The 27,399-nt window shown below is 53.9% G+C and overlaps 3 protein-coding genes across 13 annotated transcripts in view; 1 reads left to right on the top strand and 2 right to left on the bottom strand.

The window, feature by feature from the left end:
* Positions 1-8,307, bottom strand: part of Ptk7 (protein tyrosine kinase 7 (inactive)) — a 63,482-nt gene extending 55,175 nt beyond the window's left edge. The window contains exon 1 of one of the 2 annotated variants that reach the window (XM_042266570.2): positions 8,070-8,307. In XM_042266570.2, the coding sequence (XP_042122504.2) occupies positions 8,070-8,124 (55 nt within the window). In that variant the 5' untranslated portion in view covers positions 8,125-8,307. The remainder of the gene's footprint in view (positions 1-8,069) is intronic. The other variant, XM_076557731.1, reaches the window with a different exon arrangement.
* Positions 8,308-9,434: 1,127 nt separating this feature from the next.
* On the bottom strand, positions 9,435-23,418 carry Klc4 (kinesin light chain 4). Of its 10 annotated transcripts, XM_042266576.2 has the most exons (18): positions 22,621-22,736; positions 22,178-22,256; positions 21,833-21,973; positions 21,379-21,660; positions 19,687-19,917; positions 18,398-18,479; positions 17,634-17,853; positions 17,109-17,196; positions 14,916-15,017; positions 14,606-14,779; positions 14,193-14,292; positions 13,978-14,030; positions 13,727-13,797; positions 13,399-13,507; positions 11,207-11,347; positions 10,800-10,915; positions 10,597-10,660; positions 9,435-9,879 (listed from the first exon to the last, which is right to left on the bottom strand). In XM_042266576.2, exons 3-18 carry the CDS (start codon positions 21,908-21,910, stop codon positions 9,829-9,831), a joined length of 1,962 nt encoding a protein of 653 aa, XP_042122510.2. In that variant the 5' UTR covers positions 21,911-21,973; positions 22,178-22,256; positions 22,621-22,736; the 3' UTR covers positions 9,435-9,828. The 10 variants fall into 10 exon arrangements, with proteins under 10 accessions (XP_042122510.2, XP_042122508.2, XP_042122509.2 ...); XM_042266574.2 differs by lacking the exons at positions 22,178-22,256; positions 22,621-22,736 and adding an exon at positions 23,148-23,162; XM_042266575.2 differs by lacking the exon at positions 22,178-22,256 and having other exon boundaries at positions 22,621-22,759.
* On the top strand, positions 23,370-27,367 carry Mrpl2 (mitochondrial ribosomal protein L2). The gene is made up of 7 exons (XM_006990825.4): positions 23,370-23,562; positions 24,624-24,789; positions 25,573-25,714; positions 25,827-25,942; positions 26,014-26,124; positions 26,400-26,473; positions 27,112-27,367. Exons 1-7 carry the CDS (start codon positions 23,467-23,469, stop codon positions 27,322-27,324), a joined length of 918 nt encoding a protein of 305 aa, XP_006990887.2. The 5' UTR covers positions 23,370-23,466; the 3' UTR covers positions 27,325-27,367.
* The last annotated feature ends 32 nt before the right edge of the window (positions 27,368-27,399 follow it).

Below are 27,399 nucleotides of genomic sequence, written 5' to 3'. Positions count from 1 at the left end.
CAACTGTCATGGAGAGGGCTCCTTTGAAACATCCACGTACAGGTCACTGAAATCATCTTACGTCATCAGGTAAGACACAGAGCTGCTGATTCCAAAGCCTTCATTCCAACTGGACAGCCGTGACTAACTCTGGGTTGTGCACCACTGATGCCCGGCTAGAGAGCTAATATCAAGACATAAACGAGCCAAAGTCCAGAGCTCTCCTACAGTGTCACACTCACCTGGAAGATGGATCCCAATTTCGTTCTTTCTTTTTGTTCTGCAGTGCTGGGAATCGAACCCAAGGCCCTGCGTGTGACAGGCGAGTACCCTCCCGCTGAGCCACCACCCCAGCCACAGACAGCCATTTCTAACGTCCACAGAGGCACCATTGAAGCTGGCTGCTGGGACACCTCAGCAGTCCCCAGGGTATACACACGCACGCACGCACGCACGCACGCACGCACGCACATGCACGCACCTCCGTGCTTCTCCACCCTACTCCCAAGAAGGGGGGCACAAAAGAGCCAGTATGTCCCCTGAAGGGGAGGCCATGCACGCTAGTCTCACTCCTGCTCCATCCCTGACCACAAAGCACCTCCCACCTCCTTGTGATGGTGAGAGAAGTTCCCACTTGTTACACAGAGCCACTGACGAGGGAAACCCCCAGAGCCGCGTGCGCGTGATGATAGAAGTCCTTCCTTTGGGTCCTGGAAGCATCAGCCTGGGCTGCAAGAAGCCAGAACACCAACTCCCTCGGTGAACCTCAGCATGCTGAGAGACGGTGGCCCCGAACCAGTAACGACCCCCACTTAGGATGAGGTCAGAGGAGAGTTCCCACCAGGAAATGCTTCGTGGCTGTGCCCACGTTTCAAAACTGCAGTTGGAACATTGAGACCTGTTTAGAAAAACCACGCTTTGGGGCTGAGGTGATGGCCCTTCCTGAGCATCTGCCCTGCATTCACAAGGCCCAGGTTCCATCCCAGTGCCACCAAAAAAAAAAAAAAAAAAAAAAAAAAGACTGTGCTGCAAAACTTGGACACTAACCCTCACATTCAGGAAAGGTTGGTACCGAAAAGGTCTCTGGGAAGCCCTCAAGATAAGCCAGGAGCCGCTTCTAAATATTAGCCCTCTCCACACCTCAAGGATGGGTGGGTTAACAACGATCAGGGTCATGCCACTAAGGAGACAGGGAAACTGAGGCTCAGAAAGGTTGATTAACCGGCTCACGGCCGTTGTAGCTATACAGCAATGGTGGAGGACCAGCGTATGGAACATGGCTCCCAGAGTCAGCAGGAAATTCTTCCCTTTGCCACACAGGGATGCAAAGATCCACCCAAGTTCTCAGAGCCCATCTGACACCTTGAAGTCAGTGGAAGACTGCTGCCTGGATCTTCTCAGAAATGGCAGTTCCTTCCTCTTTCCCCCCCAAGGCCCTCCCACTCCATCTGCTCCAGCTACATCTTGGACTTACGGTCCCATACATTCTGGAATGTTCTACTATACATTCTGATATACATCTCTCCACCTTTTGTTTTGTTTTCCAAGATAGGGTCTCACTACATAACCCTGGCTGTCCTGGAACTCACTCTGTAGACCAGGCTGTCCTTGAACTCTTGAGACCCACCTGCCTCTGCCTCCCGAGTGGTGGGATTAAAGGTGTGGGTCACCACTACCACTGGGTTTACATCTCTCCATCTTGTCTCCTCCCCAGCTCCTGGCTGCCCCAAGACATCTCCACCCTTTGAAGACACTCAGACATTGTAAAGGGCTTCTCAAAGCCCCTCAATACCGACACCACCTCTTTTCTTGCCACGGCACCTCCATTTCAGACTGACAAATCTCCCTTCCTAGCCAGACCTGATGGTACATGCTTATAATCTCAACACTCAGGAGACTGAGGCAGGAAAACTGAGTCTGAGGCTAGCCTGAGCTACATAGCAAGCTTGAGGCTTATCTGGCCTATTAATAATACCGCCTCACCAGGCATGGTGGCACATGCCGTTAATCCCAGCACTCGGGAGGCAGAGACTGCAGATCTCTGAGTTTGAGGGCAGCTTGGTCCAAGAAGCAAGTTCCAGGACAGCTACAAAGAGAAACCCTGTCTCAAAAAACCAAAATTAAATACATAAGTAAATAAAAAAAAATAAAACAAAAGAATTCTTCCCGCTACTCAATATTAGAATTTTCTAACAAGCTCTTTACAAATGCAATTACCCTTTGAAATCTGGATTGGCTATTCAAAAATTACAATATAATCTAATAAAGAAGAAGAAAAAGCCTTTGGTGACCCTCCCCCAACGATCCTGATTGACAGGTCTGTACTAAGGCCTAGGAAACACAGATTTTAATGAACTTGAATAACTCTCTTCCCCCTCACCCACCCACCCACTCTGCTTTACTCTTTACCATATGTTTTGAGAGCCACCCCACCTCTGTCTTCCTCAGGATCTCTACCCCACAATTTGGGACCCCATTTTCAGAAGTTCCACGCACACTTAAGCAAGGTCACACATACCCTGCTCATTCACCGCCCAGGCTTCCGAGAGGATGAGCCGGGACTTTGCAGGACACCTAGCAGGGACGAGTCCACGCCGGTGCTCCCTGCTCAAGGCAGGGAGACCATGGCAAGCTAAAGGAAGTGGCAGGGGAAGGGACCAGCGAGCAGCAACACAGACTGCTGTCTGTGCAGCATTCCTGGGAGGGAAATGCTCTAAGGCAGAGAAGAAAGGAGGATGGAAAAAGTGACATGCACAGAGGGCTTCCTCAAACCACTGATTAGCCGTGGCGGCAGCAGCGCCAGCGCCCCCGAAGCGCCACGGGGCTCGGCAGGGGTGACTATGCACTTGGCAGTGAACTTAGAGAACCCCAGGATGGAAGGCGAACCCAGCACGCCATAATGGTAAGGCTTCCCTGCTAAACACACGGAGGAGCGGGATGGGCAGTACCCCCAGGGCAAGTGAGGGCCTGAACCCGCAACCACAGCCCAGCCCAGAAGCCAGTCACATGGCTCCAGCCAGAGCTGGAGCCTGGGCAGGGCAGCAGAGAGGCGGCCACTGGGGGTTGAGAAAGCAGAGGGAGTCGGGGGACACAGACCGAGGATACCCAGCCCTGTTTGAACCCCTTTCTTCCATCAGGAAAACACGGAAGCCCGAGGCCCTGGCCCTAAACTGCTCTTGGTTCCTGTCGTAACCAGCTAACTCCATCCCAGATGAGTCTCACAGAAGCTAGGCTGGCTTAAATACAAGCTCACTCAGACACCCAAACTCCCACTGTGGAAGCGTGAGTCCTAACAAGGCAGCTGTCGGAGCCGGGGCAAAGCCTTCCTCTAGGAACCAAGTGGTCCTGAAAAGTTGCCTTGATAAAAAAAAGACACCAACTCCTTCAGGAAAAGCAGTAATTCTAAAAGGAGCTAAAACTCACATTATTTAATGTTATAAACTTCCCAGAGTCGGCCGGGCGGTGGTGGCGCACGCCTCTAATCCCAGCACTCGGGAGGCAGAGGCAGGCGGATCTCTGTGAGTTCAAGGCCAGTCTGGTCTACAGAGTGAGTTCCAGGAAAGACGCAAAGCTACACAGAGAAACCCTGTCTCGAAAAACCAAAAAAAAAAAAAACAAAAACTTCCCAGAGTCTGCATACATCAGCAGGCAAATTTCTTAACAAAATCAAATTCAAATTAAACCCAAAGTTCAGTAACTTTTAAATTTCCACATCAAGAGCAGGAAAAAAGAAAAAAAAAAAAAAAAGAGCAGGAAAGATGATGTCTCATCGGGTAAAGGCACTTGCCGCCAATCCAGATGACCTTCGTTCCAACCTCTAGGGGCCACACGGTGGAAGGAGAAAACCAACTTCCAAAAAATTGCCCTCTGACCTCCACAAATTCATCCACAAACACAATAAATAAATAAATACTAAAATAATAAATGCATGAATCATGGCCAGAAGTATTCAGAGAAACAAAATTACTTAATGTGTGTTTTAAAATCTTCACATACTAGAGGAAGTCTCGGCCTCTCTTCCACGGTTGCAACAGGAGAGCCCTGTTTTTGAACTTCTATTATATAGGAGGAATGTCTACACAAGACTTGTGGAGAGCCCTGAAAATGCAGACAGCTGCTGAGAGGTTCAGGCAGGAGAACCATGAGCCTAAAGTCAACCTAAGCTACAAAAAGAAAGCAGTTTCTGATTCTGACCTCTTCACTCAGGGATGCTGATGTCACCTGGCTCAAGGCTTTCTTTGGAACAGCAAAGTTACAGGATGTCTCGGCCACACACATTCACCGCATTAGTTTCTTCATCCATAGCCTCTTGGGGAAAGACAGCTCTGCACACAGAGGTGGCTGTCCATGCCCAGACACACCATCACATCAAAAATCAGAAAAGCCAGCCGGGGAAGAGGGGGAGGGGGTCCGTCCCCTTGATTCCGCCATGATGGAGCAGATCACCAGAGGGATAATGAGCACTGTAACCCCAGAGAGGCTGGACTGGGCACACAGACACCCCCCACCCCCCACCCCAGTGCCTAACTTGGCCATTCCTTCTCTCTCTTTCCCTCCCCTTTTCTAATGGACCAGGATGAGGATCCACTATAAAGGAGACTTCGTGCTAAAGGAATTCCACTAGGAGGGAAATCCAAGTAGGACAGAAATACAGACACTACCTTTAAGGATGGGAGAGGCCATGGCAGCCCAGCCAGACTGTGCCTAGTGTGCGGAGACCCCTTGAACTGAACCCCAGTACTGCATAAAACTGGGCACGGTGGCACATCTGTAATTCAACAGGCAGGAGATCGGAAGTTCAAGGGCATCCTTGGCTACACAGCAAGGTCAAGGTCAGTAGAGGCTCCATGAGACTCTGGGAGAGAGAGAGACTGATTCTACAGGTTGGTGGTTCTCGGAAGCTGAGCAGAGGGAGCCACACACAGGAGAGCGAAGGCCCGGCGTGGAGAAACACAAGTGTGTCTCAGGAGATGGAAACATGGCTAACATGGAGGCCTCCAGCAGCTGAGACACGTTTATTGCTGAAGATGATTATAAAGCTAGAAAGGTGTATCGGGCCGGTGGTGGCGCACACCTTTGATCCCAGCACTCCGGAGGCAGAGGCAGGTGGATCTCTGAATTCAAGGCCAGCCTGGTCTACAGAGCTAGTTTGGGGTGGGGGTGGGGGAGTGGAAGAGGGGAAACTGTAATCAGTATGTAAAATAAATTTTTAAAATTTTAATTAAAAAAAGAAAGAGCAAGTTCCAGGACAGCCAGAGCTGCCAGAGCTACACAGAGAAACACCATCTTGGAACCAAAAAAGAAAAGAAAAAGAAAGAGTGAAGGGAAAAAGAAGTGTGCCTGGATCACGCCGCACCGTCGGGGGGGGGGGGGGGGGGTGTGATGATGTGAAGATTACCCGTGATTACCCGTGCCCTCCCCACCCCCCCCTCCCCACCCCCCTGCCAAAGCCACCACTGATAGAAGCGAGGACCAGGTCTGAATTACAGGCTGCAGAGTGCCGGGGAATCCTGTCCTCAGTACAGCAGAAAGTGAGGATTCAGCTTCCATGGAGATGCAAAAGCCTGACCTGAGGACCAGGACAGGAGAGAGGAGCAAGCAGAAATCCCTGACCAAAGAGATGGTTTGAAGGAGCCTCCACGCATGACGGGCTGAGCAGCGTCCCTGCGACCCACCTCAAAAGGAGAGAACCGATTGCCGTCAGTTGTCTCTGACCTCCACAAGCGCACTGTGACGTGTGTGTGCATGTGTGCGCGCACGCGCACACACACACACACACACACACACACACACACAAACATAATAAATAAGTTAACAACAGAAAAGAATCCCAGTTTTGGCCAGGTGTGGTCCTACTATCCTCTAGTCTCATCATTCAGGAGGCTGAGGCAGGAGAATCATGAGAGCTAAGGCCAGGAAGGACTGCACAACGAGTCTAGGGCCAGCCTGAGAGCGTACAAGACCCTGTCTCAAAAAACAGGGCGTGGGGGAATTCTAGGTTCCAAACCTTAAGCCTTCTCTTCACCCACCGTATTTATCACACCAGGGATCTCAAGGTTTGGAAAGTAACTCAGACATTTACAGCATAATTACCTAAACTTCAAAATCTGCGCAGTCTAGGTCCCCAGCCCCAACCTTATTAACATCGAAGTCTCCCTACAACTTCAGTTAATGACACAGTTAAACAAGATGGAAAAATGTACTGTGATCTATTAAAAAAAAAAAATCCTTGCCCCCTGAAAACACACATCTGGGGTGGGTAGAGCCCCTGGATTTCACCAGAACAGCAGGCGCCTCACTGAAACTGTTTACGGCACATGGGCAGATTCCACACCAAGGCACATTTGGTGGAACTGATTTAAGGCCCTCATTAAAATGTTTCTTTGCAGAGCACAAGATACCCCCAACTCCCTCCTGTCCCAACTTCCTCTCACACACACCCTCCCCCGGGGCACCCATCACTGAAGTTCACATCTCGAACATCAGAGTGCTCACAGAAGAAACTCAGCAATTATACTGCAAGGGCCCCATCTCCACCAGAATTTCCCTTTGACTTCAGAAAGACAAACCACAGCAGCAGAGACAGCCACATCCAGCAGAGCCACACACCAAAGCCTACCAGGCAGCCCAGGAGGCCTGTGAGCTGGCTGCTTACCCATATGGCTGGGCCCTCATCCTAGCTGTGTTAAAAAAAAAAAAAAAAAAAAAAAAAAAAAAAAAAAAAACTTCCATACTTCCTCCGGGAGCAGATGTGGGACTTTGCCATGAGCAATAACTACCACACACATAAGGAACACGCGGTAACTCCAGAAACACCAGCTAGGAATTCCCAGGACGAGTTCTTTCTGGACTCTGCTTACCTCTTTTTGTATAAGTGGGGTGGGAGAGACTTTGATTCTCTGGCCCCTAAACCCCCAACAGCTGGTCAGGAAAATGACAGCAGACAATTCCCTGCCCCTGCCCTCCCGGCTGGCACTCTTTAAAGGAATGGTTAAGGGATCACCTAAGGCTGTCCCCTGGGCAGAATGTCTCCCCAAAGAGGGCTGTTTTGCAGACCATCAGAGACGGTTTTGTCTCCGAAGGTGAAGGAGCCGTCCTTCGGTCCTTGCTGATTGGGACCAGCAAAACGGGTATTTGAGTAGCTCGGCGATTTCCGGTTAAATCCCTTCCAACACCTTTAATGGTGACTGACTTTCAGGTGTGATCAGTCAGGAAATAAAATCTGGCGACGGGGGTGCCCCTTGTTTGCCCTGGAGATGTGGGCCACACCCTCATCAAAGTACAGAGGCCCTCCACGAAAAGCCAGAGTTGGGCTTCTTCTTTTTTTTTCCTTTGCCTTTCTGCCCTTAGGAGGACAGATATTTCTTTGCTCCCTGAGCACGGACAGGATGGAAATCCAGGAAACAGCAGAGCAAAGCCCGTCCGCACCTTGGCAAGCGGGCCAAGCCCGATTTTGGCAGCGGCCTTCACTCATTAGTCACCACTACAGTCTGGGACCCTCGGCTCCCGGGATACGACCCTGGCACCGAGTGGGCTCAAGGCTCGGGCCTAGTTGGAGGAGGAGACGAGGCACCCCTCAGTCTAACCTGCCCTCACCGGCAGGGCCATCTGGGGTTCCAGCTTTGCCCCGGAACTTTCAGGGAGGGAGCCGGGCGCGTCGGGCCGTCATAGGTAACAAAGCTCCGCGCCAGGCGCGCCCTAGGTCGGGTCGGTCGGGATCAGGACCCAGGCCGGTCCCCCTCACCTGGGCTCCAAGGCCCGGGACACTCCCAGGGTGTCTGCACCCTCTCACGGGAGGGGAAGGCACTGTTCCCCAAAGAGGAGCTCCGCAGCAGGGCTCGGGAGCCGGCGACTCCGGGCAACGCTCGAGCAAACTCTCGGGTCCGGCGGGCGGGCGGGCGGGCGGGGAGAACTCGCGCCCCAGCGCACCGCGCGCGGGGGCGTCGCCAACCCCGGGTCCCCGAACTCCCAGCGAGCCTCTCCACCGCCCCAATCGCCCAGCCCACCTCTCCAGGGCCCTTCCTGCCCCCGGGACTACCGCGCTTCTCATAAGCCTAGCTCGGTACCCCCGGTTCTCGGGGGGGACTCACCGGCCAGGAGCGGCAACAGCAGAGTGCTGAGCAGAGGCAGCGGGCGGGCTCCCATCGTGGCGGGCTGCAGGGGAGCGGCGAGGCTCAAGGCGCACGGGCGAGCGGGCGCGCCGACCGGAGCGCGGGGGGCCGCTGCAGCAGCCGCAGCCCGAGCCCGAGGCGTCCGGAGCTGGAGCCGCGCGCGCCCCGTACCTCCAAGCCCTCGCGCGCCACCGCCGCCGCCAAACCACGCCCCCGACGCCCCCTCCCCTCCGCCCGCACGGCGCCCCGCCCCCTGACGCCCCCCTCCTCGCCGTCGAGGGGAGGAGCTGGCCGTTGAGGGACGGCTCTGGAGAAGGATGGGGGGACAGTGGCGGTCCCGGGGGAGCGCCAGAGCCCGGGACGTTGTGCCCACCGCCTGGTTTGTCCACGGGGACGCAGGAGAACCAAAGTGACTCTCGGGATTCTGTGGCCCCTTAAGAACGATGGTCACTCTGGACCTACCTAGAGGTCTGGACCAATAGTTTGCCCAGTATTCTCCAAGTTGGTGGAGATAAAAAGTGTCGGGAGACAGACCAATAAGGTGTCGCAGGCGTCCACGCATAAGACATCGGAGGGCATAACGTGGTGCCCTGCTGAACAGAGGTAGCTGGGGAGGGGGAGGGGCGTGACTGCAGTCAGCTTTGGACGGATCCGGACGGATCTGAACCCAAGGTGGAAACCCTGGGCTCTGAAAGCCGGCGAAAGACAGCTATTAAACAGACGTTCATCCCAAGTCCATCTCCAGGCAGTCTGGGCTGTGTCAGGGCATGGCCAAATCTCCAGCTGTGGGGAGGCCCGGCGCAGCCCTTGTTCCACGCACCCTCCACCCCCAGCGCCACCACCCCCACATTCTTTCTTTGTTGTGAAAGCAGCAAGGGGTGTGGGAGGCTGGTCAGGAGAAGTCAGGCTCTCAAGGATGGGGCCCAGCTGCTGACAGGCCTCCAGGATATGCAAGAGGGGATGGGTAGTGCCTTGTCCCCCTTCTGGCTCTGGAGGGCCCCCCAGGCCTGCTTAGACCTCCCTTCCCCCAAGCAGCTGGGAGGAGGGAAGGAAGCCATGGAGCCCTCACAGGCAGGAGAAGTGGCGCCAGGACGCCAGGGTCCTGCCACATGGCCACCACATGTCCCTGACAGCCCAGTCCACAGCACCTTCTCCTTGTGGGCCTCCTTCCCCATCGCCCAGATGCCTTCCTCCAGGCCCTGCTCAAGAGGGCACGCACCGGGAGAAACCGGGAAAAAGCCAAGGATCCAACAGTCCCACTGCCCCATCTACCACCGCCCTCACCCTCCCTCCCTCCGTCAAGAGCCTAACACACCCCATACTTCAATCAAGACTCAAGCCGCAAAAGGTTACCTGATTCTTTTATTAAAGAAACATCGTGAAATACATGGACCTGAAGTGAGGCAGAGGGCAGGGATGCAAGAGGCTAGCCCCAAACCCTCTGACAGAAAAACCAGCAGCAGGCACATGCCGGAGATGCAACCTGCTTTTCAGAAGCCCACCTTGGGGGCCTCGGTGAGCTACTCTAGAGGACTCCAAAGCAGAGAGGATATCCTGAGGGCCCTTCCAAAGGGGTGGGCGTTCGTGAGGAAGGAGCCTAGACCCCAGAGGCTGCACTCTTCCTTTAAACTGTCCTCCTTCACCTTCCCATTTGGGTTGGGAAGGACAGGAGCATCGAGGAATGCTGGGAGGCTGTGGGGCCCCAGCAGACGGGGGTGTGGGGGCTGGCGTCTGAATGTCAGCTGCTTGAAGAGAGGTCCATCGTGCTGGCACTGAGGCCCCGGGAAACCTGAAACAGACCCCACCAGCCAGCCCATGAGCCCTGGGGGCCCCAGAGTCTCTCTGGACCTGGGATGGAACCTCCAACCTCCACCCAAACTCTGGGACTTAGCTTAGGCACAGTCTGCTGGAGGACACCAGGCGGAAACCCAGGGATACTGGCTTGTACGGGTTATGAGCCGACACAAGAGGGCACCACACTGAACTATCACTGCTCTTTCCTCAGAGACTCAATTCCTTTTGTGTTGCTCCTTTTTCATTCCTTACTAAGACCTCAAGGGACCTGCAGCTCTAAATCATTCTGGGATTATTCCTAATTCCAAAGTAGCAGTTTGGAGGGCATCAGTGGCTGGCACTCTCCTGATGAACCTGTACTTACTGTCTGGGCTGAGACTCACTCACTTGCTCAATCTCTCTCTCTGGTTTTTGATTTTTTCTTTTTTTTTTTTTTTTGAGACAGGGTTTCTCTGTATAGCCCTGGCCAACCTGGAACTCACTCTGTAGACCAGGCTGGCCTGCCTCTGCCTCCCGAGTGCTGGGATTAAAGGCGTGTCCATCAGTGCCCAGCATCGGAAACTGTCCCTTGATGCCTAGCCATCCAATACCACGCCATCAGCTGGACTCCCCAAGGGCTCCAGGCTCCCAGGCCACCTTCATCATGGGGACACTTCCACCCTCCCCGCCTGCTGCCCCTGGAGCTGCCTTCTGGGAGTCCTTCCTTCCTCACCTGGAGTGGGGCCGCACTGGGTTGGTTCAGGTAGTTCAGCGAGGCTGCCCGCTTCATGTTGCTGCTAAAGGGGGAAAGAGATCACTGAGGCCAGCCCACTGTCCCTCGTGTAGGACACTTCTAGGCCATTTCTCCAGCACCAAGAGAAGCTGCAGGCAAGGGCCTGCTGGCCTGCTCTGTCCTACCTCAACCGTGTCACGTACCTGGAAGGCCGAGGCTCAGTGCCCTGGAGCTTCCTCACCAGGAGCTCACTGCTTCTACGGAGTACATCCCGGATCTTGCCCAGAGAGCCGCTCCTCTGCAGGGCACCACTGCCGTCCTATCAAAAAGAGATGGGCAGTGGAGGAAAAGGGGTTCCCTGTGGCCTGGCTCCCACGTCTACCCCTGCCATTTACTCTGCACACGTCCCCTGTCCCTGAAGCCCAGCGGCTGAGAACAAGAGCCCTGTCTGTCCATCTGTCCGTCCGTCCGAAGCAGACTCCAGGGACAGACCTAACCGGTGGGGACAGCAGGACCAATACCGTGTACAAACTTGGAGAAAGACAGCCTCAGAGCTCCTCGGTGCCCACAAGAAGGGACAGGGCAGGGCAGCGGCACTGGGCAGACTCACCCCTGACCACTCCACAGCCACTGACGCGTCTTCACCTCCCTCGAATTTCACGCTGTCCCCAGGGCCCTCCTGAGTGGTCCTTCTCCCGTCACCTTCCCCGAGCAGCTCCGCCACCTTGGTCTGACTGATGGGGTCAGTGCCCTGGGAGGAAGGGGAGGAGATGCTAGGAAGATGGCTGAGCCGGAAAAGCACCAGCTGCTCTTCCAGAGGACACAGATCGGGTTCCCAGCTCCACAGGGTAGCTCACCATGCCAGTAACTGCAGAGCCAGGGATCCAGCGCCCTCTCCTGGCCTCTCTGAGCACTGTGTGCATGTGCAGATGCACATGCAGGCAAAAGACCCCCACACATAAAATAATAAAATCTTTAAAAGACAAAAAAGTAGACGGAAGGCGCTAAGACTTCATAGTCCTTAAATCTCAGGATGGGGCTTTCGGTCTTTCCCCCTCCTTACGATGCCCCTACACAAACACTGGGCAGTATCTGCTCTGTGTGGCGGTAGTGTGGCCTTACACAGACTTACGTGTAGCTATGTCCCAGAGTGAATGGGCAACTTACTAAGTCAGCTGAGACCCGTACCTGGAGGAATGCTGACTTGGGTCTCTCCTCGACCTCACCTGCTTCATGCATGCCACCCGGTCACGGGGAAGAGCTGCATTTCTACAGCTCTGCCCTGTGGAGTGGATCCATGCTGTGTTGTGTTCTTTTCTATCGTCTGTGCGTATTCGCACACGCTGTTGGAGAGAGCAGTGACTGCCCTCCCTGGCTGCTCCTCACTCATTCTCTCTGAGACAGGCTCTCACTGTACTTAGAGCTTGCCAACTGGCTGGACTGGATGGCCAGCAAACCCCAGGGGGCCTCTTGTCTCTGCCTCCCCAGCTTAGGTCCTCCTGGTCATCTCCCCCAACTCCCCCCCACACACACACACACTCGACTTTACGACTGTTGTGTGTGATGGGAAGAGGCACACACTGCCACAGCAGGAGGTTGGAGGGCACTCAGGAGGGATTCCTCTCCTTCCACTTGTCCATGGGTTCCAGAAACTTAACTCAGCTCACAGGACTGTGAGGCAAGTGCCTTTATCCACTGGGTCAACTTACCAGCCCTGGGGTGTTGGTTTGTTTGTTTGTTGGTTGGTTGGTTGGTTGGTTTGTTTTTTGAGACAGGGTTTCTCTTGTAGCCCTGGCTGCCCTGGAACTCACTCTGTAGACCAGGCTGGCCTCGAACTCAGAGATCCGCCTGGCTCTGCCTCCCGAGTGCTGGGATGAAAGGCATGCTGTAGCTGAAGCTAGCCTATAATTCATCATGTAGCCCAGGCTAGCCTCAAACTCACAGTAATAATTCCGCCTCAGCCTCCTGAATACTGGAATTACAAGCACAAGCCACTACAGCAGCTGTGAAGGGAATCTTGACTCTGTACCATGACACAAAGGCAAGTGTGGAGTAAGAACGTTCTTGAAGACCACCACAGCCACAGGACTGCCCCACCCTCTCAGCACGGGCACAAAAGCCTCCAGGCCCGCCCTTCTTGGCCCTCCCACTCTGGACTTTTATTTTGGTTTGAGACAGGGTCTCGGTCTCTCTAGGTCGGTCTCTCTCTCTCTTTCTCTCTCTCTCTCTCTCTCTCTCTCTCTCTCTCTCTCTCTCTCTCTCTCTCTTTAACTTTCTGGAGCTGAGGACCGAACCCAGGGCCCTGTGCTTGCCAGGCAAGTGCTCTACCACTGAGCTAAATCCCCAACCCCTTAAAGATTTATTTATTGGCTGCATGTGGTGGTATACATACCTTTAACCCCAGCACTTGGAAAACAGAGGCAGGCAAACAGATCTTTAGTTCAAGACCAACCTGGTCTACAGAGTGAGTTCCAGGATAGCCAGGGCTACACAGAGAAACCCTGTCTCAGGGGGAAAAAAGATTTATTCATCTTATTTTATGTGTATATGTGTCTGCCTGGGTGATGTATGCGCATCTCATGCATGCTGGTACCCATGGAGGCCAAAAGATGGCATTGGATCCTCTGGAACTTGAGTTACAGGCAGTTGTGAGCTGCTTGATGTGGGTGCTGGGGACTGAACCTGGGTCCTGTGTAACATCAGCAAGTGCCTACAATTGCTGTTATCCATCCCTGATAGAGGCCAGCCTGGGACTCCCTCATTACAGAGAGGCACCACTGCCCTGTGCTGTGGGCTTCTGACCTGCTTCCGGGAACGCAGGGCACATTCCTCCAAGGTCTCAGCTGCCTCCAGCTTTCCCTGGCGCCTGTACAGAGCCCCTAGGTTTCTCAGGGTGGTGTTCACTGTGGGGCTGCAGGGAGATGAGAGAAGGCAGGGAGAGGGATTCAGAAATGGAGAACACAGCCCCACAGCAGAGCGCTTGCCGAGCGTACACGGGCCCTGCATAAACCCTCAGCATCACAAGGACAAGGAACAGAAAGGGGCAGCAGGGAGGGGCAGAGGAAAGGCTGAGAGAAGACAGAGGAGCACCCCAGACCGCTGACCCTCCTGCTGACCCCGGGCAGCTCACCTGCTCACTTTGCAGGCCTTGTACCACCCTCCGTACTCTGCGTAGGGTGTGCCGCTCTCCCGGTGCCGGCTCTGGGGACGGAAGCAGAAAGATGCTGGGCAGAGGTGGGCGCAGGGCTAAGGTGCACGCTGGGGCGGGAAAGGCACTGTATACACTGAGGGCTGGGGCAAGAAGTCGGGGGCTAAACCGACCCAAGGATCGAGCCAGAGGCGCTGGTAGCCTCCAGCTCCCGGGCTGCGTCCCCCACTCACCCTGCTCATTTCTTCCCGCTCCTCAGCATGCATCCAGATAGGCTTGTGGTCATCTGAGGATGACACATTGAGTGAGGGGTAAGAGAACAGATCTGGACACGATGTGGGGAGCCAGAGCCCACAGGCCGATGGGGCTAGACTGACAAGGTCTGGCTGCCCCAACCCACCCATGTGTGGTCCACGATCTAGCCCCCTTCCCAGACCTTACCACTCACCATCCACAGATCCAAACTCCTGCACATGGGCACGGGTCAGGATCTCTTTGTACAGAGCCTCAGCCTCCGAGTACTTGCCCTGCTTTAGGTAACAGGAAGCCTAGAGACAGAGAACAGAAACACAGGAACAAGAGGCAGGCGGAGGGAGCAGGTCTCAGCCAGACATCTTGGGGTCTGTCCCTGAGACCCTCCTCATCCATCCTGCTACAGCTGAGGGCTAGTTACTCCCGCCAACCCCCAGTAGGACGGGAACCTCTGGCAGGACAGTGGAGCAGGCCTTCTATCCTCCAAGGCAGCCCTAGAGAGGCACCAAGTTGGCAAAGGAATGTGCCCCATTCTTATGCTTTCTGAGTCCAGGATCCTCGGGGAGGCTCTCCCCTCCCCCTCCCCACCCCTGGCTCTTCCTTCCTTACCAGGTTGTTCTTGGTCCGAGCTACGTTAGGGTTGTCTGGCCCTAGCTGGCTCTCGTAGATGGCTAGTGCCCGCTGGTAATAACGTTCCACCGCCTCGTACTTGCCCTGGTTCTGACACAGGAGGGCCAAGTTGTTCAGCTGCTTTGCCACATCCGGGTGGTCAGTGCCCAGGACCTGAGAGAGAGCAAAAGAACAAATTACTACGATGGCCTGTCTGCGTGCATGAGGAGCAGAAGGAAAAGAAGGAAGAAGATAGTCAGAGAGGACGACAGGGTGAAGGGCCGGGGAGGACGGGGAAGAGGGCGGGCACCTTTTCTCGGATCTCCAGTGCCCGCTGGCACAATGGCTCTGCCTCCTTGTATTTGCCCCTTTTGCCATAGAGCACAGCCAGGTTGTTGAGCGTGGCGGCCACCTGCAGAGGAAGGCCACCCCATCACACACCAGTGCTGCGGTGAATCCCCAGTTCTCCGTGCCCAGCAGAGCCCAGGGCAACAAGAGACACAGACTCCACGCAGGAGAACGCTTGCTGCCAAGCCTGCAGACCTAAACTCACGGGGGACGGAGGGACCAACCCCAGTGAGCTGGCTGTCCTCTGACCTCTGGGTCGACCCCTCTCTCTCCCCTTTAAAAAGGACACAGTCTACCACAGAGCCAGAGGCTGGGAAGGGGGAAACTACAAACAGAATGCCTGAAGCTCTACGAGGGTGAGGGTATCGCCCTCTAGAGGGATTTCCAAACATTTCTAGGGGTGGTTTCTGGCTGCAGTACAGTGCTATTCGCAAAGGGAGGCGGGAAAGCTGTGGATACTGTGTGTGTGTGTGTGTGTGTGTGTGTATACACACGCTGTACGGCTCTGACGACCTAGGAACGCCCTGCTGGGCCAGTGAGCATGGGGCAGAAGGAGGTCAAGATCGCAGGGCTGCTGAGATGCGGCCTCCCTGCCTAAGTAATGTAATGTGCATCACAGGGAACTGCTCTCACAAGGCCACCTCATTTCCAAAGACATCATTGCTCATTTTCTCAACTATGACAACCCATCAAACGCTTGGCATTATGTCCTTACTAGAGGCTATTTCTAGAACTTTTTCCTTTTAAAAAGCTCTTAATGAGGGGCTGGAGAGATGGCTTAGAGGTTAAGAGCACTGGCAGCTCTTCCAGAGGTCCTGAGTTCAATTCCCAGCAACTACATGGCTGCTCACAACCATCTGTAATGAGATCTGGTGCCCTCTTCTGGCCTGCAGGAGTACATGCAGGCATAATAAATAAATCTTAAAAATAAAATTTAAAAAAGCTCTTTCTGAATGAAGTGTATTTGTGTCTATATGTGGGGATGTACATGGGAAAGCAGGTACTAGTGGAGACCAGAGGTGCCAGATGCCGATTGCTGTAAGCCACCTGACATGGGTGCTGGGAACTGAATTCCGGTCCTCTGCAAGAGCAGTGTGCTCTCTTAACTGCTGAACCATCTCTCCAGCCCCCAATTCTTTCTTTGGTTTTTTGAGACAGGGTTTCTCTGTGTAGCCTTGGCTGTCCTGGAACTCACTCTGTAAACCAGGCTGGCCTCGAACTCAGAGATCTGCCTGCCTCTGCTTCCCGAGTGCTGGAATTAAAGGCCTGTGCCACCGTGCCTGGCTGGCTTTCACTTTCATCTTATCACTTCTATAATAAACCCAACATCAGATTATTTTGTTATTTCTTCTAGCATAGTTGTACTCAGCTATTTATTCTACATTGTATTGTATGTATTATGTAATTAAAAAGTATGCTCTGTCTCTTCTATAGTCATTGGAGTTACTTTTTAGTCCTGTTACCTGTTTGGGGGAAATCATATGTACAGGTAGGATATTTTAACTGTAAATTAAATTTCAAGAAAAACCATTTGTCGTAAAAAGAGAGTCAAAGGTCTAGGGGTATTGACTCACGGAGTCAAAGTTCAGTGGTAGGCTGCTTCTCTAACCTCAGCAAGGCCCTGGGTTCGAGCCCTAGTTCCTACAGAAACATGAGGGAAAGGGAGACAAGAGCAGGAATAAGAAGGATAAACGTGGTCAGAGTGTGTCACAGACGTGCGTGAAGTGTACTAACTAGAGCGGTGACTCGGAGGTTACGCGTGACGGCTGCTCTTCAGAGGACCTACATTCAATTCCGAGCACCCACGTGTAGGATCTGATGCTTCTTCTGGCCTCACAGGCACTGCACACACGTGGTGCACAAATATACACACAAACTACCCATACACATAAAATCAGAATAGAAGAAAAGGGGCTTTTTGAAGGAAACTGTCATAATTAAACCTGTTACTTTGTACAATTACTAGACACTACTATAAAATGTAAGTAACAAAAAGGAGTCACTGGGTCTCAGAGAACTGAGAAGCACTGAGCTTGCGGGACAGGGCCTGAAGGTTCTCGAGCCTCCTTTATCAGCAGCTGCAGTGAGTGGACTGAGGGAAGCACACACAGGGCTAAGAGGCCGAGAAGCAGAGTGGGCGGCCGGAAATACTGACGGCTGGGTGGTCCCGGCCCAGGGTGCTCTCCCGGATGCTGAGGGCATCGTTCAGCAGGTGGGCAGCCTCCTTGTACTTATTCTGGTCCCTGGAAAGCAGCAAAAATGACGGGTGTCAGCACGCACTCTGTCCCCCGTCCACCTCTTCCCCTCCCTTCCTTTGAAAGGACTGGGGTACACTTAGAGATCAGGGACTCCCCTGAAGTCAGGAAGCCTGTTGCTGCAGGAATAAAGCTTCATGACACACACCAGGCTGTAGATCACTGCCATCCCCAGAGAAAGCCACAAGCTGAATCACACACACACACACACACACACACACACACACACACACACACACACACTGTCTCCAGAGAGGCCAGAGAAACAAAGAGCCGGAGGGATGAGTATTCTCTGAGGTCAAGGGTTTGGGATTGGAGAAAGCGAGGGTTCTAGTATGGAGGACACGCCCTTGGGGGAGCGTCCAGCAGAGCGGAGAGGAGGCAGGATGTGAGCTGTCATAGAACTGGAGGAGAGTAGTGCTCACCGATACACCAAAGCCAGGATGTTGAGCATGGTAGCCACGTCAGGGTGACCTCGGCCAGAGGTGCGCTCCAGGTCCTCTAGCGCCTGCTTGCAGAGCGGCACGGCCACCTCATAGCGCCCCTGAGCGGCATACTGGATGACCAGGTTGTGCAGGGTCCGCAACCTTGCTGGGATCTCATACCCGCCCTGCTGGGCTGCTGTAGCACCCTGGCCACGGGACACTAACTCATGACAGAAAAAAACAGGGCATTTCCTCAGAGGACTCCTCCTTTTCCTTTACTGCCCCCCAACATGCCCCCGCTTTGTGTCGATGCTGGCTCCTACCAGGCTCTCAAAGGGGACTGGACACCACTGTTCTTTCACCCACACCCTTGCACTTGTGGGTCACAGTCCTATTTACTCTCTCAGAAAGTCACTCACCTAACATTTACTCAAAAAGCCTGTGCTAGGGGTGCCCAGCAAAGCCAAGTCACGAAAGGCCTGGGGACTCCCTGCAGCTCCAGCCCAGGGTTAGTCTCCACTGGACTGAGAACTGACTAGTGGACCCAGCATCTCTTCCATCTTGGTAACCTAGCGCCCGACACTTATTTAATACTGATGGGCACGGAAAGGGGGAGGAGCTCTAGACCTAGCCTGGGACCCACCCAGTCCCCAGAGGAAGTGGAGAACTTGTCTGTGGATGTGGAGACCCTATCAGAGTGGGCCAGAGCTGGAAGCAGCTTCCAGTTGCCCCTCATCACCCTCCAGCCCCAAAGGTAGACTCACAGCCATTGCTGGAATCTTCTTCCTCCTCGTTGGGGAAGAGGTCATCCAGGGAATCCTTGGTGGCATCTCCTTCCTTCTCCTCCTGGAAGAGAAGGGACAGCATGCCAGACCCCAATGGTTCCTCTAAGCCACAAAGTCATCAAGCGAAGGGGCCGAACTCTGTCCCAGCCTCCGCCCCTGGAAAAGTGGCTGACCCAGCCATGCACAGGCCTCTTAGATGGAAAACCCAGGGACTTCTTAGCCAAAGGCTCACGACTGCTTCTCACCCACGAAGCTCTCTTCCTAGCACCCTTATCTCAGCCTCCCTCTCTCTCACACTCACTTCTGGTGATTACAGCCTTGTGCCGATCCCTGTGCGTTTTTTACGCTGATTATACGTCTCTCCTGAGGGGAGGGAGTCAGTCTGCTCTTGCTGACACGTACCCAAAGTGTCTGGCTCAGCCTTGGACTCACCTTCTCCCTTTGCTTAGTGTGGGCTTAGGGCCTGGCCCTTACTATGGGACACACTTCCATAATGGAAATGTGCTTTTCTCCATCAGGGATGGTGACCTTACATGGAGACTTCAAACTCTCCTAACAGGCTCACCAGTCTGTCCCAGGCAAATTATCTCTTCGCCGTCCCTGGGAATTCCCCTCCAGTGCAGAAAGCTCCTCTCTCCCCACAAAATCCAGCACAACTCTTGACCCATTTACGTGAACCTGCCACCCTAACCGCTACCCAAGCCTGCAGCCCACCTCCTGTCCGAACCCTTCTGACCATGCCAGCCCTCAGGGACCTATCTCTGTGGAAGTCCCTTTGTGGGACTGGCCACATCCAGACTGTGCACCTGCTGCTTGTCCGGTCACATTGTGTCCTCAAGTACGAGCCCAGCTCTCCACAGATGTTATAAGCCTGAGAAGACAGGTGCCTTTCATAGATCTCCTCCTCTGCACTCACAGGGCCCAGGGTACATAAACACCTGCTCAGTGGGTCTGACCCACGCACGGCCTGAGAGAAAATTGTAAGGGAATCTCCTGCATAAAGGGGGCTATGCTGTCCCTAACCACAGCCCTGAGGATTCTGGGTCTGAGTTGTCTGACTGTTTATCTTGCTCCACATACTGTTAACCGGAAGAACAAGAACTTCCGCCCCACTCTCCAGGGGAGTACACATTTAATTAAAATTGACAGCTATCAAGGCTGAAAATAAGTCTTCCAAGTGGGAACACGCTAGGCATTGAAGTTTCCTGTGGGATGATGGGGACGCTGCCCTGCCTGTGGTCCCGGCAAACCCTGGGTGTGCAGCTCACCATGCTGGGCCCATCCTCATCATACTGGCGCAGCTGCCTCAAGAACTCCAGGTGCTTCTTTTCCTCCTCGAGCTGGGCCACGGCCTGCTCACTGCGCTGCAGCCGCTGCTGCGTGCCTGCCAGCTCATCCCGGAGCCACTGGTTCTCCTGGCACAGGCGGCGGACCTGAGCCCGCAGCTTCTGCTTCTCCGACTCCACTGTGCTCAGGTGGCTGGCCAGGGCCAGCATCACCTAGGTGGGGACATCACATGAGCTACAGTCTTCCGGATAAGAGCATCCAGGGGACTTCTGAGAGACGGCCAGTCTGGGAGAGGCACCCAGGAATCAACAAGCAGGACTGAGTGGCAACAGCTCTACCATCCAGAGACACTTGGGGGGCTGGAGCAGTGGTCCTCAGTCTCCCTGACGCTGTGACCCTTCAACACAGGTCCTCATGGTGTGGGGACCCCAACATAAAATGATTTTGTTGCTACTTCGTGACTATAATTTTGCTACTGTTAGGAATTGTAATGTAAATATCTGATATGCAGCACATCTGATGTGTACAGGAGTTTCACAACCCCTGTGAAAAGGTTGTCTGACCCCAAAACGGATCACGATCCACAGGTTGAGAACCACTGGGCTGGAGAGCTGGCTCAGTGATTAAAAGCACTGGCTGCTCTTCCAGAGAACCCGGGCTCAATTCCCAGCACCCACGTGGCAGCTCACAACCACCTGTAACTCCAGTCCCAGGGGATCCGATGGCCTCTTCTGGCCTCTGTGGGTACCAGGCACACACGTAGCACACAGACAGACATGTAGACAAAACAGCCATATACATAAAATAAAAGGATTAAGTTTTAAAAAGACACCCTGGACCCCATTTCACCACCTCCACCGTTTACATTCATCAGCTGCCAACCACGGCTCCCACCCAGGTCACCACAGCCTCTCCTGGTCTCTCTAGTTTCTGCCCTTACCCTCTCATCTGCTCCCAGTCCAGAAAGCAGAGGATCTCAGGCTGAGTCCATCACTCCTTAGAACATCTCAATAGCTCCCATCTCTCTCAAGGGAAAAGCAAAGACCCCAGAACAGCCTACCAGCTCCGCATGATCCAGCCCCATCTCCAAGGGCGTCCCTCCTCCTCCTCCCCTTCCTCCTCCCCTTCCTCCTCCTCCCCCTCCTCCTCAATTTCCTACTCTGTCTCCCCTCACTCAACATTCACTCTGCAGAAAGTCACACCAGCCCGCCCCTTGCTAACTGCTAAACTCGCCAGCCAGGCTCAAAGGAAGGCCTTCGCACTTACCCTCCCTGCTTGGGACCCTGCTTCTTCCAGGGCTTGTTGCTCAAACGCCACCCTCTGAGTGAGGTCTTTTGTGACCTCTCTATATGAAGCTGCATCCTCTCGCTCTCCTTCCCTCCTTTATCTCGTCTTGCTGTCTTTAGCAGTTCTCACGGTAAATCATTTACTTATTTGCCTGTGCTCTGTCTCTCCCAGCTACAATATCAGCTCCAAGACGGCAAAGAATTGTACTGTTGTGTCCTGTGATGTGTCACCAGCATTCCAAAGAGGTGGCACACAGTAGGCACTTAATAAATATTTCATGAATGAACAAATCCAAGTTTCGAGGACAAGGTGACCCCCCCTCCCCTTGCCTCAGGTGACTGACCCTCTCTGGGCTCTGGACCACTTGGCATCACCCCGACTCTTACCTGGGCCTCACTCAGTCCCAGTTCAATGTTCTCCATAGAGCGCCGCAGCTGCCGGGCCTTCTCGTGCACCAGCCCTTCCTCATGGCCGCCCTGTTGCAGACACTCAATGGTGTGGGACAAGCTCTGCAGCACAGCCTGATGCTCAGTGTGTAGGGCCTCCAGGCCTTGGCTCACCAACCGGGTGCTGCCCAGGATCTCCTCCTGGCTGAGCCGGTGTCCTGCAGGCTCATCCCGCTGCCCCAACACCAGGCCTGACATCCTGGCTGGGAGGGCTTGCCTGGCCTAGGGAGAAACCACGGAGCTCAGCTGGTGAAGACGGGAGACGCGCTGTGGGAGAGTGTCGCGGATCCAAGTGAGGGGAAGTGTTCGGGAGACCTGTCTGTGCTGGGCTGAAGGAAGGGAATGAGTAAGGGTTCCATAGCACTAACCATAAAGACGAAGGTGAGAGATTAACCTGAATGAAGAGCTGTAGAATGAACAGGTGTGCTTTGAGCTCCAGGAATTTAGGATTTAGCGATTGGAGAGAGAGCATGGGTTAGGACAGAGAAGCCGGGGACCCGAGGCATTCCAAGGATCACAGAGGGCCTTGGGAAAACTGCAAAAGGAGCAGGGTTAAAGAGAACAGAATCTGCAGAAAACAGTGCTCCAATAAAGGGGCAGGACCCAAGGTTGGGGCGGGGGGACCTACGACCCAGAAGCCCTCATTACAGGGCTCCGGAAGGGTGAAGGTCTTCAGGCTGCGGCAGCAACCGACCCAAAGCCACCATCTCCCAGCCTGGTTAGCTCCTTTCCAACTAACCTTCAGGCCTCCCTTGCCACCCCCCAGGCTTCGGACCGTCTTCCTGCTTCCACAAAACTCATCTTTGAAGTCTCCTTACCTGCGTACAGAGCAGAGCCCTTGGCTTCAGGCGGCTCCCAGGCCTGAGCCCGGAAGAAACTCTGAACTGCAGCTAAGGATTTAGAAAGATCTGCACTGCCCAAAGTCCAGAAGTCCGGCAGCCCCACCCTCCTCTCACCGCTTCACAGCCACCCAGGACAAACACCCCCCCCCCCTTCTGCCGACAGGTTCTTCAGAGACCAGGACTAATGTCCTTTCTTCCGTAACTCAGTCTCCTCGTTCCAGGTCGGAGGAGTTGCTTTCTCCCAATAAGGGAATGCAAGACTGATTTAATCTGGGACCTGCGGCCAGGGGTGTGCCTGCGAACGAACGGCTGAGCAGGGAGACCTGGTTCGGACTCCCACCTGGAATAACGCAATAGGCTCCTTTCACAGCTTGGTCTGTCATGATCACCTAGCCGGGACCTTAGGGTGCCTCTCAAGCGCCTGACGGCTCAGGGAAGCATAGCAGATCTGATGAGCTGCGGGGCCACAGGGATCGGCGCTGGGCGCGGGCTACCCTGGCCTGGGGCTGCAATTCGGGGTGTCTACGGCTGCTACCGTGCGCTGGGGCCCCGGGTGAGCACAGAGACGGGCAGGGGCTGAGGGGAGGACGCTGTGAGTGAGGGCAGAGTCGCTGACCCAGACCCGACAGGGGGACAAGCTGGAGGTCACGGAGTCAGGCGGCCCGGCAGGGGGCGGGGCAGGCTGTCCTACTGTCTGTCTGTCTGGACGCCGAGGGGCGGGGAAGAATCGTGGGGGGCGGGGTTTTTGAGTCAGCCTGGAGTTTCGGGAGGTTGGTCGGAAGTGGTTTGGTCACCTGCCCCGGAGTGTGGGGATGAGGGTTGGTGCCGTCCTAACCCTCAGCCCCAGGGGTGCTCCCAAGGACTCACCTGCACCCTGTTGGCCCGGCTGCCGCCTGGACGGGGACTGCCCCTTTAAATCCATCATGGCTGCCGCTCAAGGCGATTGTTTTGACGGCTCTGAGGGGCGGGGCCTACCCCAGTCACGCGACCTCAGAGGCCGCCGGCAATTGGCTGAGGACCCGTTCTTCCCGGGCGGAGAGGAAGTCTGCGTCCTGCGACGCTCCCCTTAGGGGGCCGCCTCTACGTCATCTGAGAGCGACAGCGCCGGGAAGGAAGCGTCATCCGAGAGCGCCGGGCTCTAAATGGAGGAAAAAGCGTGCCGAGTCCCGAGGAGTCGGACCACCCCATGGCCCTGTGCGCGCTCACCGGTGCTCTGCGCTCTCTGAGCCTGGCATCCCCGGCCGTTACCGCCCGGCTTCCGACTCTGCTCCCTGCTGCCCAGGTAATCCGCTTACCTGGACTGTTTCCTCCTGGGCTGTCACGATCCGGCGAGCTAGTCTCGATGACGTGACCTTGGGTCAACTCGCCTCCATCCTCTGCTCTTTACAAGTACTGCTCTCCCAGCGGGCTGCATCTGTCAGACCAGCTACTGGCTTGTAGGTGCTCTAGCAGATCTCTGCTGAACAGGTAGCAGTCTTAACACCTACTGTAAACCAGGCAGAATAGGCGACCGCGATGAACGAACTCCTTTCAACCAAGTTATTGTGCACATTTTGCAGATGAGAAAACTGGTCAGCAGTCTAAGGTCATACACCTTTTGGGACTAGACTGGGTTCAGAGCTTGCTTTTGTTTTTATGCTTTTTTGTTTTTTTATGATGCTGGGAATTAAACCTAGGACCTTGCACATGCTACTCCTTCGACCACTGAACTACGCTCTCCACCCCAAAGCCAGTGCTCTTGACCGTTTTAATATAAAGATGGCTTGTTGCTGAGATTAGAGAATGCAGAACTTAGACCAGGAGTGGGCAATGGTGAATCACAGAGAAGCAAAATTACCAATCTTGTTTCTCTGACGTTCTCAGGCTGAGTATGGCAGAATTTAGCAGATGGGTATTTGATATTCCAAACTACTCTGAAGCCCTGGGGCTCTAGCAGGGGGAAAGCAAAGTAATGGTTGCATTCACATGTGGAAATTCCGGGAAGCATGCAGAGGGCAAAAGGCATTGGTACTGTGATGGTGCTGTATGGGTGGAATTCACCAGCTCTGGAGAAGGGAGTTCCTTAGGGAAGAAAAGCTTTCCTGACAAGAGCTTGAAACAGACTGGAAGATGATGAAAGGGAGAACATCACATTGGAGAAATATTTCAGAGGTGAGAGGACCAAATGATTGTCAACACATACACACACCTGGATAGACACATCACACTGGTATTGGTGAAAGGTGAAGGCTGGCGGGTTGGGGACAGTGGTCTGAGATGCTTCTGGGAGGAAGTGGCCTACAATCTGAACTTGGTCTATTCACTCTCTCTCGATTCTCTGAAGAGAATATTTCTTATCCCCAGATACTCAGCAATGTTCTTCAGCGGCCCGCTGCCTTGGCGTTGCCTTCTCGACGCCCAGTGCATATGTCTGTGGACCTCCATGCCAAGTTTGTGTCCTGGAAGAGTCGTACCAAGTACACAGTTAAACCAGTGAAAATGAGGAAGTCTGGGGGCCGAGACCACACAGGTGGGGGAAAGGGCCCACAGCGTCACGGAGGGAAATTAGGATCGTGGGTGTCTATAGCAGTGCACTACAGCTTGTAAGGTGTCAGACACACACTTAGAAAGTATTCATTGAGGTGCTGCTTATTATGTGGATCATTACTGAAGCTGAAGAATAGACCTCCCAGAAACAATTAACTCGGGCTGGAGGGATGGCTCAGCAGTTAAGAGCACTGGCTGTTCTTCCACAGGTTCTGAGTTCGATTCCCAGCAATCTGTGTGAGATCTGGTGCCCTCTTCTGGCCTGCAGGCATACATGCAGGTGGAGCACTGTACATATAATAAATAAATAAGTCTTTAAAAAAAAAAAAAAAGAAAAAAAGTTAACTCACTCTATGCAGGAAGTGCCATGGTGTTTTTAACCTTCCCAAAACTCATAACAGTTGAAATTATGTGAGTCTAATTTATATCCTCTCAGAAAACTTACTGAATTCAGTAATTTGAAAAGACTTTGTCTGTTTCATGCAATTTTAGTAATTCTGTTTTTATTTTTATTTTATTGAGTCTTGTGGTACCCCATCCCTTTTGCAAGGATGTCATGGCCCCCAAACACCCACATGCTGCGGATCAAACCTGAGGCCTCGGTGCTTACAAACCAAGCTGTCTGCTCTGAGCTATACCCCCAGCCTTGCCGCTTTTCTGTTTGTGATATAATATTGAGGAGTCCTCCTGTCTGGTCTTGGCAAGGCCTGTTAATGCAGAAAGCTATTCTAACCTGAGTCATAGCCCTGAACTGTCTCGACTCTAGGCCGCATCCGAGTACATGGTATTGGTGGGGGCCACAAGCAAAATTATAGAATGATTGACTTCCTACGGTTCCGGCCTCAGAAGGAAACCCAGCCAGAACCCTTTGAGGAGAAGGTTGTCACCGTCCGCTATGATCCATGTAGGCAAGTTTGGGACGTGAGGTGGTGATGGTGTGGTGTGAATTGTTGTTTTGTAGCTTCTCAGAGAATGTGGACCTTCTTGATGGTCCGCTTATTTGTCCATCATTCTGAACAGGTCTGCAGACATAGCTCTGGTCGCTGGGGGCAGCCGGAAGCGTTGGATCATTGCCACAGAAAATATGAAGGCAGGAGATACAATCCTGAACTCTAACCATATAGGCAGGATGGCAGGTGAGAGATCGCTGCCGGATGCACGGGATGGGGGTTGCAGAGGATCTAGCGCTGATGAAACTCTCTTTCAGTGGCTGCTAAGGAAGGGGATGCACACCCTCTCGGGGCCTTGCCTGTGGGGACCCTCATCAACAACGTGGAGAGTGAGCCTGGCCGAGGGGCCCAGTATATCCGAGCTGCAGGTATGGGAGAAGAATCTACCCACATCTCACAATTTGGCAAACCCAGGGTACCTGATACCACTATCCTCTGAGCACGTAGGACCACATCTGTTCCACGAACAGGAAAAAAACAGGGAACAAGAGGATGAATGTGTGCTGTTTCAACCTAAATCATAATGTGTAGTTTTCTATGTTTCATGTGCCCCTGAAGGGCACAGGGAAGCACTGGCCTAGCTCCCCAGGGAAACCACCCTCTCATTTGTGGAGGGTGGCAAACCTGCTTCTCCCTTCCCTAGGGACATGTGGCGTGCTGCTTCGGAAGGTGAACGGAACAGCCATTATCCAGCTGCCCTCCAAGAGGCAGATGCAGGTATATGGGCACAAGTGGGAGGGGCCGGCAAAGAAGGCACTTCTGGAATGTTCCTCACCAGCTCCCGAGTGTTTAGGATGCCAGGAACTGCCTCCAGCTGTCTGCTCTCTCTGCCACCTGACTGAGCATGCCTTGTCAGGTTGGCACCATATTGGAGTAAATCGAAATGCCTTTGCTCAGCTGGGCATGGTGGTACATGCCTGTAATCCCAGCATTCCAGAAGAGGCAAAAGAATCAAGCCTCCGGGGCTACCTGAGACCTTTTCAGGAAACCAGGAAAAGATGGATGTGGGTTGAACAGTCAGGTTGGAACTGGCTTATAATCTCATCGCTCAAGAGGCAGATGTAGGAGGATTTTGTTGAGTTCTAGGCCAGCCTGGTCTACATAGCAAGTGCCAGAACAGCTGGGGCTACCTACCAAGACCCTGACTCCAAACGAAAACCACAAAAACAAACAAGGATGGAGCCTTTTTCTTTAACTGCTCCGCTCTTCCTGTTGGACCCACACTTACACTCTACTGTTTTTGTTTCCTGTCTTCTCCCTGTACTCACTGAGGGTAGGAAGCCGCGCAGAGCTGTGCACTCAGCACTGCCACGCCTGCCTCTTGTCCCCACGGTACATTCTGCTTCTCTTGTCAGGTGCTGGAGACGTGCACTGCCACTGTAGGCCGTGTTTCCAACGTTAATCATAACCAGCGGGTCATCGGCAAGGCAGGACGGAACCGCTGGCTGGGCAAGAGGCCTGATAGCGGGCTGTGGCACCGCAAGGGAGGTTGGGCGGGCCGGAAGATTCGCCCACTGCCCCCCATGAAGAGTTACGTGAAGCTGCCCTCTGTTGCTGCCCAAAGCTGATACCCCTGGCCTCTAATAAAATGCCCCTTGTTTTCATCTGTTATTACCTTTCCACTTTTGGAGGTCGGGGTACAG

The sequence above is a fragment of the Peromyscus maniculatus genome, chromosome 21 (genome assembly GCF_049852395.1).
Source record: "Peromyscus maniculatus bairdii isolate BWxNUB_F1_BW_parent chromosome 21, HU_Pman_BW_mat_3.1, whole genome shotgun sequence".
NCBI classification, from domain to species: domain Eukaryota; kingdom Metazoa; phylum Chordata; class Mammalia; order Rodentia; family Cricetidae; genus Peromyscus; species Peromyscus maniculatus.
The sequence above is the reverse complement of the archived record's forward strand: the minus strand, read 5'-3'. Positions and strand labels throughout refer to the sequence as shown.